Genomic DNA, 18,504 nt, shown 5'->3' on the forward strand with positions numbered 1-18,504 from the left:
CTCATTTTTACATGTACGTATGCATTTACTTGTTTTATTCTTACATGTATGTATGCATTACTTGTCTCATTTTGTGTGCGTTGTTTTCTTATTTTCTGTTATGTAAAGCGCCTTGAGAAGCTACTTTAATTGCGCTATATAAAAATAAAGTTATTATTATTATTATTATTATTATAAGAAATTGCAACATGTAAAATAAGTATGTTTTCTTGTGAGATTAGATTTAGTCATCTGTGAATGATTGTAGAAAAGGTAGAGATTATTCAGTCCACACTTTTTCATTTAAAATAATATAAATAATTCAGCTAAATAATTTTTTATATTTGCATTTTACTTTATATTGGCAGATACTATTTTGTACATTAACAGGATGCAATAATAACATGTAGTGTAAACCAGGGGTTCTCAACCTTTTGCAACTTACAGCCCACTGATGACATTTTAACTTATTAAGCTTTGCCGTCCCATATACACCTACATTGTGAGGACCACCTTTCCAAACATGATAGTATCAACGCAGAATAACAGAAAAACAATGCATTGTGACATGCCTTTCGCCTTACTAAAGTAACTAAAGGTACACCTGATGGTAATCCTGTAGATGAATGATGTCATGTCTTCCTATGAAAAAACAAACCACATACTGTAGGTGTCATTTTGAGCAGAAAAAAAACATTTAGGGGGCATGCACACCAAAGATTTTAGCGCCGGCCGAGTACCAGCTTTCAACGCGGAAAAAATCAGCCAGCTGCAGGCTGTTTTAAAAAATGCTATGCTTTCATTGGAAACAATTGAAAAGTTGCCCCGGCATGATTTCATTAAAATGCGTCTTTATTTGGCGAATAACTCAAAGTATCTTGCAAGTCACAAAATTACGAGAAAGGGGGAACCCCAAGAAAGTGATGCAGAAAGCATGTCAAAAAGTGGCGCTATACAGTAGCGGAATGCGTGTGCGTTTAAAACTGACCTATAGGGTGAGGATTTTGCTTCCTTTCAGGATATCCCACATCAGAGTCACACAGTGAAGCGCCATGGATAGCTATTGTAGATGCCGACGTTGAGTTTCGACCAACCAGACATTGATGGGCGGAGCTAGTGTACATAATGTTTGCCAACAAAGAATGCTATATGCACATAGTGTAAATAGACACTCTGTTTTCTTATTACTTTCTATTGTTACTGCTGTTTTGTAGTTGTTTTATTTCATTTTAGAGCTCGAATGAACCAGTCCTCATAATGTTTAGTTACATTTTTTTAAACACTTTGCATTAAATATTAACGCAGCTACAGAAATTACGACTAAGTTTAAAACTACACTGTCCATAAGAAACTAATAATAACAGAACTGTCATTTTGGGGTGACCTATTTCTTTAAAAAGCCCAGAAACATACTTTCCAAATAATTTGAATGAGGTTGCCCCATGCACACAGTGTCTTTGACATCAGGCTAATAAAGAGACTCCCTAAAAGCCTGGAGGCGGTACAGTTGTAACAGGGAAATGTGGGTTTGGTTGCCTGCACAGACACACAGTATGTAATTTAAAACCAGGCACAAGCTTGGGGGCTGCACTGAGCCTTACACACACATATGCTCATGCACATACACATAGAGAGTAAGCCAGCTGAACGGCACGCCGCATTCAGGCATCCAGCGCAGCTCAAACTTAATGACAGGACAAAGAGATAACAGGCTAACCGGACATACCCAGATTGGATGAGATTTTTGGACGCAATTCCCTGTGCACAGGTACCTGAGGGTTTCTGTTATTAGTGTGTGCATGCGTGTGGTTTATGTATAGAAAAATCTATCCTTCAATGCAAGCGAATGTGGACATATATTTGCACTCTTGAATGCAGCTGCACTTGGTTCCCACTGGACTGAAGTTCTCTAAAGGAGGTCTCACACACTTCCTGCAATCTTACTGTACTTCTTGATGGGATGAACGTTTTGTAAAAAGCAATTGTGCACGATGGACGTACACCTGGAAACTTCGCTTGCATTATTGGTGCATGTTTGTAGTCTGCTATATATTAACACAAGACAGGCAGAGCATAGATTTTTTTTGTGGGTCTAAAGATTACTGTTGGTTTGCTGAGTCTATGAGTGATCTAGTGATTTTTCTTTGATACACTGTTTGACAGGCGATCATATTTAATCTGATACTCAGCATTGCAATTTTCCTATGCTAGGCATTTAAGAAGTTGCAGACAGTCTAAGAAGTGTTTCAGTCTGACATCACATTTTTTGTAAGTGAAAATGTTTGATAATGCTATTAGCCTACCCCCCCCCCCAAGGATTAGTAGAATTAGTCATGTGATCCCAATATGTCGTCCCCCATGGTGTGACTCGCCGAATGCAAATTAACTGTTCACAATTTTATATGAAATTATGGTTCAATAGTGCTTTTAGGGGGTTTAACCTTTTAATGACCACCTTTGAGGCATTTCAACAAGGAACAATGGAAAACACTCACGCCTGACCTAGAGGAAAAATGCTTGTGTTTGAAGACTTTTCCTCCCAATGCAGGACGTTCCAATGGTTTTAATTAAACACTGCTGGCCAGCTAAGCTCTCTCTCTCTCTCTCTCTTTGTCTGTCTGTCTCTCTCTCTCTCTCTCTTACACACACACTCGCTGTGGGTTTTGCTGATAGCTTTGTTTGTGGTGGTGATCACATTCAGGGAGGTACATTTTTCCTCAAGGTCTCTGACCAAGAGGAGGAGGCTGTTGGCCCTGAAATAATCAGGAACATTCTCTCATACTGGATCACCTGGAGTTCGGGTGGCACAGAAATTACAAACTCAGCTTTCCAAGTTGTACAGCGAACACTGCCAGCGTTCTTCTCTACTTACCACTGAAGCTTCCCTTGCTTTGTTGTAGTGAACCACGGCCAATGTCATCAGTTTCACACAAGGATTGTGTTATGTTGATTCATTCACCTAAACATGTAGTATGTGTATACATGACCTACATAGACCTTCAAATGGAAAAAGCTGTGGGAAATTAAACTATACATTTTTTATTAATCAAAAATGTTCATTTTATTTAGTGTTGATGTGAAAAATAATGAAACAAGGAGAACTTTCAGAAAAAAGGAACAAGAAGGTACAAATGTGTCACTGGGGTGGTACACATTTGTACCTAAAAGGGGCATATGGTACCTCATTGGTACCTTAGAGGTACAACTGTGTACCAAAATGGTACATATTATTGGTACACCTTTCAAAAGGTACCTTTTGTACCCTGTTTTCTGATATGCCTCTGTCTGTGAAATCCAGGCTAAAGTCTCAAAATCAAATTCTGAGATTAGGAGCATTAAAGTGCACCTATTCATTGTGTTTGCGTGGTTTATGGTTAAAAAAACACATTATTTCCACATACCCGTACATTTTTGTAGCTACAGATTTCACTCTCTTCCTGAAACGCATGGATTTTATACAGAACTCATTCATTTGAAAAGAGCTGTGTCCCCGATTGGCCAGTTAATTTGTATGTTGTGATTGGCCTGAATACCTCTGACGTTAGCCAGAAATGTGACGCCTGAAAGATCCGGTCACAATGCAATGCTAACAGGAGTTAACTAACAGGCGGAGTCCAAAGCAGGAGGAATTATGATAATGTCGGTCTTGTCTACGTCACCAATCCCAGGAAGTAAACTGTTGCCTACAATCAGGGCTTGACATTAACACCCGCCAACCCGCCAAATGCGGGTAGATTTCGGCTGTGGCGTGTAAGACATCCAATCCAACTAGCCACTTTGGCAGGTTGAATATATTTTTTTTATATTTTAGTTTTCTTAAAAGTTATGTGAAATGTTAAACAATGCAAGTGCACCCCAGGTCATGTGACAAGAACCAACCAATCAGCTTCCTCACCATTTCCCGTTACTTTCAAACCTCAGCAGAAAAATGGAGGAGCAGCTCATAATTGTGGTCCAATGACAGACACCTCAGGAGCGCAACTGCCCAAGTGCTTTTGGAGTGTTTTCCATGCGTTTTTAGGCGTGACATTCGAACAGACCCTTAAGGGTCGAGTCGCGTTGTGTCTAGGACAACTCGGAGGTATCGTACACCAGAAGTGCACATTAAATAGCTCGAGCTTAGTCAGATAGCGTCTACTTCAAAATGCAAAATATACGTAAGCAACCAATGTTCATCGTTAATGATTTGGGACAAATATGATGTTATTTGATGTTAAACTATGTGAGTTGCGCTCTGTGGCGCGACAGGGTTTTAAGCAAATTTCTGAGTCATAGCTTGGCCCCTGTCGGCGCCGTTGTGCGTATACTCATAGAAAACAATGAGTTAAATTTTTTTAGAGCGGCGCGTCCGATGTGCGACCCCCTTTAGGCTGCTTAAATGAAGAAAACAAAAAAAAATTTTTTAATGGTGCCACAAAGCCAGTGTTTAGACATTTTTAAAGAAATCAAACAAAAGTTGATTCTCATCGTCTCTGTAGAGAATTTACATTTATACATTTTAAATTACATTCTAAACAATAAACAGGACTCATACATCGTTCAGATGATATCGTAGTCATGGCTGGGTTTTTTTACGGAAGACAGATTAAACCATTCTTGCAAATACAATGGTAACAATTTAACTATGTACATCTGTGAAAATGTCTGTAAAGCAACACAACTATGTGCTGGAAGTATGTTATAGTTTCTGTCAGAGGTGCACACCAGGACAAAATCTGTTAGTAGTTTTATAGGGGAGTGAAAGCTTAGAGTCCAAAATCCTTCACTAAATTATTGATTTTCTGTGTTAAACTAATATCTGGAAGACCAAGGGATCTAATGCCATAAATCCTTTAACAGCAAGTTTGAAAGACTCAATACACACGCCGTCTTAAGATTGGTGTCTTTAGACTTGTATTGCTTGATAGCCCGTGGGCATGACAGAATGGGTTCACTACCGTGAATTTGCCAAAGAATATATTTTGTTTACACCATCACTCAGAAACATTCACAAAAGTTTCAGTGTGGCATTTTTATTATGGTAAAATGTTTTCACATGCACGTGCATTATGCATTTAGCAGATCCAAAGTGATTTACAAAAATGAGGAAAACAATAAAGTGATAATAAAGCAATAAGCCCCAAGAAGCAGTGGGTTACCAGTGCATTTTATAACAGCTAAGGGGCGTTGTTAGTCACGACGCGAAGCAGAGTGCCTAAACCCCCTTAACTGTTATAAAATGCACTGTAACCCCACTGCTTCGCGGGGGTTATTGCGTTTATAAAACGGTTACTTCATATGCATAACCTTAGCGGGATTTTATAAAATAAAACACAAATAAGTTTTATAAAATAAAACACAAACAAAGTAGTTCCTCAGAATCAAGTGTGACTGAAACAGAGCGCAGTTCCCAACCAACACAGACGCAGCAAAGACACAATGAAAATTTAAGACTGTGGTGTTTATTTTTATAAATCACCATTCATCTAATTTATACATTAACATTTATATTGTGCAACTGTTGAAGTGATGATCAAATATGCTTGGAAGCATGCTTAACTCTTTCCCCGACAGGATTTTTTTTTAAGTTGCCACCCAGTTTTAGTTTAATGCCTTGCAGAAAAATTGTCTTCTTTAAATAAACATAAAATATCAAATGAAAGAACAGACCATTCGCTTTCAAAAAAAGTTTCATCCTACCTTCATTTGTTCTCTTATCACCTCTCAAATTTTTTAAAAGTGGAGATAATTCCATTTTTGTGAAGAACTTTTGTAAGAGATCAGATTCAGAGCCTGTCTGATCAAAACAAGGTGTTTTCAAGTGTTGAGTGAATGCGTCAGTATTTAAGTTGGGTAAGATCGCCACCCAGTGGATAGCGAAAATATGAATTTGAGTTAGAAACTCCTCAGGGAGAGTTTTTTCTCTATTGATGAGATGACTCAACAACATTTATTGAAATTTATCTGGATATCGCCATAATTGTGCAATTGTATACAAATTAAAAATATGATTAAAGAGTGTGGTGTTTATTTTCATAAACCAATACGCAGCAACAGTGGCGCAGTAATACTCCTGTAATGCGGTCTGAATCGTGGGTTTACCGGGGTATTTTATCACGGCTTAGAACATGTTTCAACCAATCAGAATGAAGAACCAGAACGAGACGTTTTATAAAGCAAAATTTTGTGTGGCGGTATAGCACACTGAAATAACACTGTCAGACAACTCAAACAAATGAGTTTGTTTTGAAAAGCACCACAGAGAGTCTGTACATATTTGGGGAAGTCAACCTATGTATTGCTTATATCTACATATACATACTGTATAGCAGAAGAAAATATTTAACAAGCTTCTTGCAAACTTTACCTTTGTTTAAAGTCTCTTGAGTAGTGTTTCTCAACAGGGGGCCTCAACAGATTTCCAACGGGGTCTTATAATGACTTAATTTTTATTCAAAACAAGCATTATAACAACCAAAAATCAAGATACTTCTTATTACTTGTTTGTTTTTGTAACAGTTTTACATTGTCTAGTCATGCCAAGCTCTAGTACTGTATATTTTATTTGTTAGTAACTAAGTGAGTGGGGGCCCTTCAAATATTGTTGTGGACAATAGGAGGGCTTTAAAATGAAAACCCTTACTCCTAAGGGAGCATTGCCTTAAATGCACACTGTGACTAACAGGTCACATAAAAGAGAAATGTGTGAACTGAAATTATTTGTCAGTGTTATTAAACAGTAAAATCCACCACAGGAAAAAGTTGACATAGCAGGGTGTGGATAATAAAATTGATTTATGCCTGAAATCAGGTTATAATTCGTTTTGTTTTCTTATAATCGCTGGGGAAAGCAGGGGTCCAAATGTGTTAGATCATTTTTAATAATAGTGAGAACATGATGTTGGCTGATCTTGGACACAGTAATAAAAGAGTAAGGAAAGAATGTCAGAAAAAACTTGACGATAGACCAATAAATTATAAACGAATTATACATTCTTATAAATGTAAGCTGGTAATGTATCACTGTCATTGCAACAGATTTGTCAATATTTCACTGAATATTAAAATAGAAAAATATGTAGGAAGATATTTTTACCTAGACTCATAAGAAGCCCTACTGACATCCATAGTAGGATAAAATAATACTATGGAAGTCAATAGAGCCTCTGATCGGTATGGTTATACGCAATAAGGTTTGTTTGTCTTTTCTCAGGGACGCCCTTTACTCATCCCAAAGCTCTCGGCTTATCAAGGTTACCCTGAGACTGCACACTACTGATTTAGCCAGCTGCTGCCATTTGCAATGCGGCTGCTCCTCGGTCTGCTGCTGCTGTTTCTGGTGGTCTGGGTGGTCGATGCGCGAAAGGGCGAGAGGCGAAGAGGACACCGAAAGCGTGGCCGAGACCGGGCTATTACCGTCAAGCGTTTTGCGGCGGAATGCAAGGATTATACGGCCAATGGGGACAAATTTTTTGACTGCCAAGAGCGCCACCTGACAGCGGTATTGTCGGGTTGGCCAGAGGATATTAACCACCTGCTGCTGGCGAAGAACAGGTTCAGGGTTTTGCGAGCCAACACCTTCAGTAATTTCCCCAACCTGAGGAGCCTCGACTTGCAACAGAATGAAATTTCTCAAATAGATGAGAATGCATTTATTGGCCTGACCAAACTTACGAGTTTACTGCTGCAGCACAACCGTCTGCAGGTGGCAAGTGAGGAGATGCTAATCCCAATGCCTCAACTCAGTTACATGCGGATCTATGACAACCCGTGGAGGTGTGACTGCCAGCTGGACAGCCTGGTGAGGTTCATACAGGTGCCCAGTAACCGTAACATTGGCAACTATGCCAGGTGCGCGGAGCCCACTGCGTTCGAGGGGAGGCAACTTAAGAAGCTGGATGTGGAGCAGCTGTGCACCCCTGAGCAGAAGATCCCGATCCCGCATTCGGATAATCACACACTACCGGCTTCGATAAAACGATTTGAATCGACCACGCAGTGTCATACCTACATGCACCCAGTAACCTATCTGGACTGCAGAAGCAAAGGTGAGGCTGATTTTTTTATGTATTTTTTAGTGATGGAGATAATGACAAATTTTAAGTGGTGAATTTACAGAACTCAAAGCGTGGCGGCCAAGAAAGTGGCTGGAGCACAACTTTAGTGTAAATAAATGTAGATTTTCACTTTTTACAACTTTTAATTGCATTTCTATAGAGAAATTAGTATTGTCTTCAAATATGTGATTAGTTATCACAAAGGCGCTCTCTGTTTATATTTCAAACACGCTGCCTTTGAAGTTTGTCCAAAAGCGTTTCTCTTAGCTGCCTCCGAAGACATTGCCTCATGAGGCAGCGAGGCAACAAGTCAGCTGCCTACGTTTTCGGACGCAGCCTGTAATTTACTTTTGTGTTGTGTACTTCACGTGGCCTTAAACTGCGCATGCTCGCTTAGTCTATGAGTCCATCGCGTGTCTCATCTATCATCTTTCTGCTCTGAAGTGTTACAATTTCCGGAGTGTTGCTAAAATCTGTCTCAAAAGACGACTTCGGTGCGGCCTTGTGGACTCGCGACAAGCGTCCCTAAAGTTTAATTCAAATCGCAATTTTAAGTACAATCAATAATAATAAAAAGCAAGAACTACTAATAATAGACATGAATAAACACACTATAAAAATATCTAAAAACAATACAGATCCCCATAAGCAAAGAAAGTTATTGGTTAATATTTCGTTATTTGTATAAGTTTATCACAATATATCTAGATATTGTGTTTAGTATAGTTTTTAGAGTGGCGTTCTCTAACATGTCTTCAGTTGCTTGAAATATGAATATGGAAACTTCTAGGGAGTTTTAACGAGTCAAAAGACAATAAAACAAATAAAACTGTCTGTTGGGTTGAAACATTTGTGGTTTCTTTTGAACAAATTGAAGGAAAAAAGCAACATGTGCTAAATAGTGGTTTCTTAGCAAAACCAGGCTAGAGAAAGTAAAATGTAATATAAATTTAAAGTGATTTCCCTTAAATCTCTTAAAAAAGGAGCTATTTTTATTTTATGTGAAAGGAATACTCCACTTTCTTAATTCACTCACCCCAATGTCATCCAAAATGTTGATGTCTTTCTTTCTTCAGTCGAGAAGAAATTAAGTTTTTTGAGGAAAACATTCAAGGATTTTTCTCAATTTAAAGGGGACATTTCACAAGACTTTTTAAATAAATCTTTGGTGTTCCTAGAGTACATATGTGAAGTGTTAGCTCAAAATGTGCGGTTTTGGTTGTGTCCTTTAAAATGCAGAGGTGATCTCTGCACTAAATAGCAGTGCCGTGGTTGGATAGTGCAGATTTAGGGGCGGTACTATCCCCTTCTGACATCACAAAGGGAGTCAAATTTCAATTACCTATTTTTCACATGCTTGCAGTGAATGGTTTACCAAAACTAAGTTATTGGATTGTTCTTTTTCACATTTTCTAAGTTGATAGAAGCATTGGGGACCCAATTATAGCACGTAAACTAAGATTTTCATGTTATGTTCCCTTAAATAGACTTTATTGGACCTCAACAGTTTACATTTTCAATGCAGTTTAAAAGCAGCAATCCCAAACGAGACATGAGAGACTTATACTAGACGATTATAACTAAAACGATTGTCATTTTCGGCAAGAAAAATACAAAATCTGCACTTTTTAACCACAACTTCTCATTTTGCACCAGGCATGTGACGCAGCAGCAAAACCTTACATAATGCGTACAACGAAAGGTCACGCACGACGTATGCGAAACTACCGCCCCAGTGTTTACAAGTATGGAGAAAGAGGATCGTTCTGACGTTGTTGTATGTGGAATGATACTAATTAATTTATTTGTGTCAGTTTATTTTTTTAAATGCGTTTCACATTTGCGACGCCTGTCCTTTCTACGTGCTTGCGCATTACATAAGGTCGCGTAGCGCATCACACAGCTAGGCAAGACGAGAAGTTGTGGTTTAAAAGTAAACATTTTTATTTTTATTGTCGAAAATGTCAATTGTTTTGCTAGATAAGTCCCTCATGCCTCGTTTGGGATCATTTAGAGCCCTTTGAAGCTGTGTTGAAACTGTAAACTGAAGAGATGCAATAAAATCTATTAAATTGAGAAAAATCCTGGAATGTTTTCCTCAAAAAACGTAATTTATTCTCGGCTGAACAAAGAATGACATCAACATTTTGGATGACATGATGGGGGTGATTAAATTATCTGGATTATTTTTTAGAAAGTAGAATATCCCTTTAATAGAAAGGCACTCAAATTGAGAAAAGCTTTAAAAACCTCCTTTCTGGTCAACATCCAGCAACATTATTGATTACTAAAGAGATTACATTATAATTTCTACTGAGTCAGCATGTGGTAAGATATCTGCAGCAGAATGGAAACAAATGTCTGGAAACACAAAATGTAAGTTTCAGCGAACTAGTTAAAAGGGACTGAGCCAAATTTCCAGCCAAGACATCTGTATCCCCATCTCTGGAGACACATAAATGCCATATACAGACCGTTAAGACACAAGAACGTTTCTGAATGTCATTATCATATATCAAAATTTCTCTACAAAGCTAGAGCAACGATCACATAAGACCGCTTTGTGATTTTGTCATTGGTTAAATTCCAAAATCTTCCATACCTCGTTGCTTTGGATATACATGATCTCCATGGGAAACCAAGGACAGTGCTGGTCTGTATTATACTGTATGCAAGTCTTGTACTGTTTTTTTGGTGAAGAACTTGGAACAAGAAAATAAAAAGACGGCTTTCAGAAATAGAAATTCTTTAAATTTCCCATAGGAAGATGAATATAAGTGACCATTCTGTTTTCAGCTTAAATACGTATGAAGTTTTTGATGATTGACGTCTCAAAAAATTTGTCTTTGTATGTAATAAGACCACAGTGCAGTATCTTAGTCTATGATAGCAAAAAGCTCAGGCACCTAAAAGGGATAATTCACCCAAAAATGAAAATTCTGTAATAATTTTCTCATAGTCACCTGTATACATTACTTTTTGTCTTATAAACACGAAGAAATATTTTTTGGAGGAATGTTTATACCCAAACCAATCATGACCAATTCACTTCCATAGTAGGAATAAAAGAATACAATGGAAGTAAAAGGGGCTCATTAACGGTTTGGTTACAAACATTTCTCAAAATATCTTCCTCCGTGTTCAAAAACACACACACACACACACACACACACACACACATGTATATACTGTAAAAATGTCTGTAGAAATTACAGTATTACTGGGTATTACTGGCAACTAGCTGCTTACAGTGTGGGCAAGGTCCAGGAAAAGATTGCAGCGATTAGCTAATAGCAACATGACCCAACTTCGAACAATCCAGTACTGATCAATTCTCAATAGATGAATTCAAGCACCTATTTTTCACTTCAGAAGCCGTTTCACTTGGAAATACACCACAACGTAGAAAATAAGACAATTGCTACTTTCATTGTGACTTTAATTTTACAAATGCAACCTGTAATTACACAAATTACCTCCATTTAACTGTCTTGTTTTGTGAAGCAACGGCTCTGGTTTTGCCTTTGTCATGACGAACTAGCAAAATTATTCTGACATCCATACTAAAATGAGAGACATCGCCAAACCACAGTCACTGAGGTTAGTTGAGTCAAGCGAAAAATGTGTGATACAACACAAGCCATGACAAATGAAGTCAGATGGGTTTTGAAATCAGTGTGATTCAGACTTTTCCCCTTACCCAAAAATATTGAGTCAGCAGTCTGAAGCCGAGTGAGGCATTCTAAATCTTGACTTCCCGAAAACATCAACCCTTTACAGTCTTGTACCGTTAAGTCATCCGTCTTAGGACCTAAGGGATAACTGGCAATTTCTGTTTTCAGCAGTAAACCCAACTATAAGACTGGAAGCCAAGTTTTAGTGTTTCCCAGCTTCAGAAAAGGCTTTTCCCTGCATTAGTCATCATCACATCTAATTGTTTGGTTTTGTTTCAAAAGCATCCAGACCAAAGCAGTACAGTACTGTACCGTAAAACACACTTTACATACACTCTTAAATGTAAAGGTGCTACACATAGTGCCATATAGGAACCATTTCTTTTCTTAAGAGAGCATGTGTTCATTTTTTACAAATTTTTTGTGTGTTATGCCTTTAACAGATTATGTGTCATTTTGTGTTAAAAGTAACAGAAAATGTGTTGTTTCAATAATAACACAGATGTGTGTTTTGTGGGACAACCCGTTTAGTGTGTTGTCGCTAAACTAACACAGATTGTGTTGTTTTTCACCCACCCATTCTAAGAGTGTAAAAAACCTTTAACATCTGAAGAACATTTCTGTTTTACCAAAGGTTCTTGGTTCATTTTTGTTTTACAAACAGTATCTGTTGTGCATGCGACGCATCTCTCAAGCTGATCAGCTGCATGACAGCATTTCCGAGTATCAGAGACAGTGATGTCCCTCAAATTCTCACTGGTTACAATGAAACATTTTCCAATGGGAAAGTTTTTAAAATATCTTTCTGTGGTAATAATAATAAATAACGTGTGGCCGTGTGGTTTAATGAAGCCTTTTAAAAAGCATGGGTTGAACCAATGAGTGTATAACGCTGACATCTTTCAAAATAAATAGAGTTCACTGTGCCACTAATACTGTCATACGTGCCTAACGTTGTTTAAGGTCTATTTACAGATACTACCTTGTTTTTGCAACTGTAAGTGCCATTATCTTTAACTGTTTGAAGGATTACAGACCACCAACACTGAACCAACTTTAGGAAACGTTCAACAATGGCGGAGACAGATGCTTCCATGTATGGCTGCTCGGCTGGAAATAATTAGGAATTATGGAAAGTTCTTTAAAGTGTCTCGAAAACATATGGGCTGTACTGCGCTACACAACATTCACTTAGGAAATAAAAAGAATCCATTTCAAAACCTACAAAAACTGTATTATTAATGGCATGTCAGTATGAAGTACCAATAAAAATTCTGCATGTCTGCAAGACTCAATCAACTAAGACCCGAATTTCCAAGATATTATAGTTTATGCAGTGCTGGTTTGATTCTGGTCTAGTAATTTGTAATTCAATGCCAGTTATAATAAATACTAAGCTAAAAAAAAAATTATTGTTGATTTGCAACAGTCATGCATAATAATGGTACTATATTACAGAACATTGGTACAATATAATTTTGGTATGTTATGTTAACTGGTAAAACTTTGCATTATCAATGCGTTTGTAAGTTTTATATAAATTTCTTTGTTCTGATGAACACGAAGGAAGATATTTTTGAGGAATGTTTGTAACCAAACCGTTTGTTGAGCCCCTTTCACTTCCATAATATTCTTTTTTCCTATATGGAAGTGAATAGGGCTCAAGAATGGTTTGATTACGAACATTTCTCAAAATATCTTTCTTCGTTTTCATCAGGACAAAGAAATTTATACAGGTTTGAAACAACATGAGAGTGAGTAAATTATGACAGAATTTTTATTTTTGGGTAAACTATCTCTTTAACTATCAGAAAAGTGGTCGCTAGCTGTCACTGGTACGGCACCCTTTCAAAAAGTACACCTTTCCACCTAAAGAGTTCATATTGGGACCTCAAAGGTACATATACCAATATGCATATCTGTACCTTAAAGGTATCGTATTAGGGCCTTTTTAAAGGGTACTGCCCTAGTGATAGCTATAGGGACCAATTTTCTGACACTGTATATTAGTATGAATGTAATTTGAACAATCGTTTACCAAATACATTAATGCTAAATCTCTTCTCTACAGAACTTAAATCAGTGCCAGCGGATATACCGGTGGATATTGTCAAACTGGATCTATCCATGAACAGCATTAAGCAGCTGAGACCTAAGGCGTTTGTGAATGTTAAAGACCTAAAACTCCTGAATCTGAGCAGCAACGGACTGGAAAGCATTGACACAGGTGAGCCGGCAGTACACAACAATGCCAAGACATAACCTTTTCAGTTCCTGAGGATGAACAAGACAAGCCAATGTGTTACGTACAAACAACTAGTTTTGGTGTTTAGTCCAGTTTCGACAGCTTTGTAGCAACTTAGAGCACAGAACCATAAAGAGAAGTGTTTGGAGAGCAATTGTAGGGTATACAAATGCTTTCTGAATCCTTATACAGTTCATTATATATATTTTTTTTTGAGAATCCAATGTTTAGCTGATCATGATAACTGGTTATTATTATCCATGTGAACACGACTGATTCTCTTCCTCAATGGAACGTCAGAGCTTTGTTTTCCAGGGACCGAAACTAATCGCGACACTCGCGTCTCCTGGAAATCCGGTTTATTTCAACCAATCAAAGACGACTTTGACATTCTTACAGGGTTTCCAGAAAAGTGTACGAAAACATCAGACGTTTAGCCAACAGTCTGTGGGCGTGACATCTGAGGCTGAGACTAGGATTGGCCTGAATACCTCTGACATCAGCTAGAAATGTGACGCTCCTTACCATGTTTGATAGATTCGCTCACAATGCAAAGCTAACAGGAGTTAACTTACAGGCTGTGAGTCAAAGCGGGAGGAATTATGATAATGTCGGTCTTGTTCACATCACCAATCCCAGGAAGTAAACTATTGCCTACAATCCATGTGTTTGTTGTAGTCCAAGAAAAGAGATTTATGTTGGAAACGATAACTCGCGTCATCGTTTACCTTGGGGTTTGTACCTGTTGCATATCGTTAACACACCAAAGGAAATGTAAAATCGTGAATCGGACAATAGTTGCTCTTTAAAATGAGGGAAAGCAGTCGTTTTCAATCCATGTTGCATGAATAAATCACTGCTGGTGAAGGAATATGACCTACAGTATGTGTCTTCCCACTATCACTCTTCAAAAAAAGTAAATAAAAGTAAATAAAAGGATCTAAAAGGCTTATGGCTTTGGAGAGTAGAAAACAGAAAGTAAGGTAAAAAAAAGTGTTAAAACCATGCAGCTCAGTTCAAAGCCATCAACAAATCTCATCAAGCCTGGAGAAAACAAAAACCTCAGCACATTTCATTATAATGCCATAATGAAACTGAGCAGGGGTTCCTTGAACTTAAACACACTGCTATTGCTTGTAAACTTTGTAGGCTACTTATAGCTGACATGGCAGAAGGTTTCCCTCAAGTTTAGTTACTTTCATTTTAGTTCCAGAACTGAATTTAAACTCTTATCATTAGTTAGAAATATGGATATGTAAACAACTCTTAAAATACTTTTTCCGGCCGAATTTGTTTTCTCTTACCAGGGCAAAATGTTGCTGTAAATTATGAGGATATTTAAACCTTTCTAAAAAAATTCACTTAAAGGGGTAATTCATCAAAAAAAATTTAATTCTGTAATTTACTCCCTCTCATATTGTTACAGACATTCCTCCAAGAATTTTTATTTTCGGTGAACTATCCCTTTAATCAGAGTGTGTAGGGGTCTAATGAACAGACCAGGAGGGTGTGTCATCCAAAAGTTCCCTTGCGAGGGATGATTACACCAATTCAGTCACACTACAGACACAGGAAGAGGACGATGCCCTCTGGTTAGTTCATCAGTCACACTTCAGAGATCACAGAGAGGGAAACTAGCTTACAAATCACTCTCATTTTACTATAACCAGATACTTCCTCTGCTTTAGCTGTTCAGTAGTGTATACAGTATCTGATGTTCTTTACCTTACATATTAGGTAAATAGCCATGTAATAAGTGGGATAATGTACTTGCAGCCGGTTGTTATCATGTAATCACAATTTCGTCATGTAAACAAAGGGCTGCCTATACAGTATTCCTTATTCATATGTTATCTGAATTATCAGAAAAGCTCAACAAGTAAAATATCAACACTGTCATTCAGGGAAATGGAAACACCAACATTTTAATGTGGTTATTAGTGCACTGTTTGTAACCCCCCATTCAGACAGCCAGCGACCAGCAGTAGCAGAGCGACGCGATCTCATTCATTTCAATGATAACCGGGCGACTTCCGGCGGCACAAGCGAAAGTGACCGTTGGCGACCATATGGACGTGTCCAGCGACGCAAGAAAGTTAAGAAAAGTTTAACTTTATGCAAATGTCGAGCGAATTTCGGAAGCGACTACCAATGAGAACGAAGCATTGAAGTTCACATCATCCTTCTCTAGTAAGTTACTGGCGTGGATGGTTCTCATTTGTTTATGACAAGCAGATTTAGACACGCCTCATTGAAAGAGACGGGCGACACACAGCGATAACATCACTGGCTGTCTGAATGCGACGTAAATTTGTTTAAAGGGCCATTCACACAAATCGGCAAATCTATTAGTAACATGTAGCGCTTTTCTTGAATAGTACCTTGAAAAACGAATATATATTATTTACAAAAACAATTATTTTGCCTCTCTCTCGCCATCTCTGTTCGAAACATAAAACTGCAGGTTACTTCACGTTCTTTAGGTTTTTTAAAAAACTATTTCCAGGGAAATCTGAACCAATTGCTAGGTCAATCATTATTATAAGCTATAGTTGTGAATCAGGTTAACTCATTCCCGGCCAGCCATTTTTTGAAAAGTTGCCCGCCAGCATTTTTTGTGATTTTCATAAACTTTCACAAAATGCCTTCCAGGAAAATTTTCATCTAAAAATATCTAAACATACAAATATATCAAATGAAAGAACAAAAAATGCTTCATCCTATTTATTTTTTTTCTCTGCTTATAAACTCTTAAATATGGGTATTTTTCTTTAAAAATATTTTTTCAGCAAAACAATGAAATAATTGAATTTTTGTGAAGGAATTTTTTTAGAGGTCAGTTTCAGAATGATTATCAAAACGTACATAGTTTAAAATAATTAAATAACGTTTTGGCTTCAGTTTTTTCATAAATTGGGTAAGTCACCTAGCGGGTAATCGGGTATTGCAGATTAACATAAAATTCATCAGAAACACATTTTTAATGCAATTTTTTTGTCAATGGTGGGGAAAGAGTTAAGGTAATGGTACAGTTTTGAAAACTGATGTACTTGTGCACAAACTGATTTCTGTTTATTTTTTAACAAAAAATGTTACAGATTGCAGCTTTACTTTGACTCTTTGAGCTCACATAAAAGCCTAGTAAATATTTTAATAATAAAAAATGCTAAGTCAATCTATTTACACTTTTCCCTGCTTTTGTCCAGCTGCCTTTGCAGGCCTTCTGTACTTGAGCGAGCTGGACCTCTCCAACAACAGCCTGCAAAATTTCCAATACAGTGTTTTGGAGGACCTTTACTTCCTGAAGAAACTATCTTTGGGTGGCAACCCTTGGATCTGTGATTACAACATTCACTATTTGATCTATTGGCTCCAGCACCACCCTGGGGTCTATCACACAGGTCTGGTTTGCAGTGAGCCAGAGAATCTTCGAGGTAGTTCGGTGGAGAGCTATGTGAAGACCTATGCAGACTGTCCTAAGGACATGCGATACGACCAGACAGACACCCAGCGGTGATCCGGCTGGCATCACAGCTCAGGAGTTAATTGCTGAGATAAAGGAAGAGGAATTTGGGCCAAAACCTTACAAAAGACCACAGAAATATGAGGTCTTTCATCTGAATTAAGACGATCGCTGTTGGGAACGCAGTTTTACTTTGTCATGAACAGAACATTGTTTGATGTTGACGTATTTCTTTTTTTTTACGAGTAATTTTGTAAATGAATCATGATAAATAAAAGGTTTTTTACAGATGGTCTAATGTTTGTCCATTTAATAAGGCCATACATAAATATGGCAAGGCGTGATGCCAGAAGTTAGATAAAAAAAGTTTGAGTTTTTTTTCTTTATTAGACAGTAAAGTGGACTATATAAATTACACAGGGACAGAGGGAAGTAAAATCAGGAAAAGATCCCAAGTCATCACATCCCATTCTTATTGTCAATGACCACTCGTGGTCAAAAAATCAAGAATAATGTTAACCCCTGGGTTCATGACCCTTTAAACATGCATTCTTGCATGACTGGGGTGGTAACTCACTATCTCTTTGCTAAGAAACCATATGTGTTATCTCTATCATAGCTTGGCAAAATAGCATACTGCCAGCAGTGTCAAGGAAAACAATGAAAAGTAGAAGACCAAAGAATAAGACAGTTAATGGTAATGCTTACTATATGAACTGAAAATTGAATGCATGCTTGGATTATCATATATACCACACACAAATCATGTATTTGCATAGATTGTTTAATGCTAAGTATGCTGTAAAAATATATTTTGTTTCAACTTAAAGGGATAGTTCACCCAAAAATGAAAACTCTATCATCATTTACCCACTTTCATGTTGTTACAAACCTGTATACATTTCTTTGTTCCGATGAACACAAAGGAGGAAATTTTGAGAAATGTTTGTAGCCAGGGCGTTTGTGCACCCCATTTGCTTTCATAGCAGGAATAAAGCATACTATGGAAGTAGATGGGGTCCATGAACGGTTTGGTTACAAACGAAGAGTTTGGTTCCAAAACGCAATAAATTCATTTTGACAAATTTCGGTAAAAACGTGTTTTCT

The 18,504-nt window shown here is 37.6% G+C and overlaps 1 protein-coding gene and 1 long non-coding RNA gene across 3 annotated transcripts in view; one reads left to right on the top strand and one right to left on the bottom strand.

The window, feature by feature from the left end:
* LOC141363944 (uncharacterized) overlaps positions 1-18,504 on the bottom strand; it is a 65,773-nt gene that overhangs the window by 44,587 nt on the left and 2,682 nt on the right. The window lies entirely within an intron of this gene.
* lrrc17 (leucine rich repeat containing 17) lies at positions 1,553-17,691 on the top strand. Its single transcript, XM_055190126.2, is given in 5 exon segments — positions 1,553-1,747; positions 7,172-8,006; positions 13,761-13,916; positions 17,141-17,430; positions 17,432-17,691. Coding segments are annotated over 4 exon segments (1,320 nt in total). The 5' UTR covers positions 1,553-1,747; positions 7,172-7,261; the 3' UTR covers positions 17,561-17,691.

This window comes from Misgurnus anguillicaudatus, chromosome 1, assembly GCF_027580225.2.
Source record: "Misgurnus anguillicaudatus chromosome 1, ASM2758022v2, whole genome shotgun sequence".
Taxonomy (NCBI): domain Eukaryota; kingdom Metazoa; phylum Chordata; class Actinopteri; order Cypriniformes; family Cobitidae; genus Misgurnus; species Misgurnus anguillicaudatus.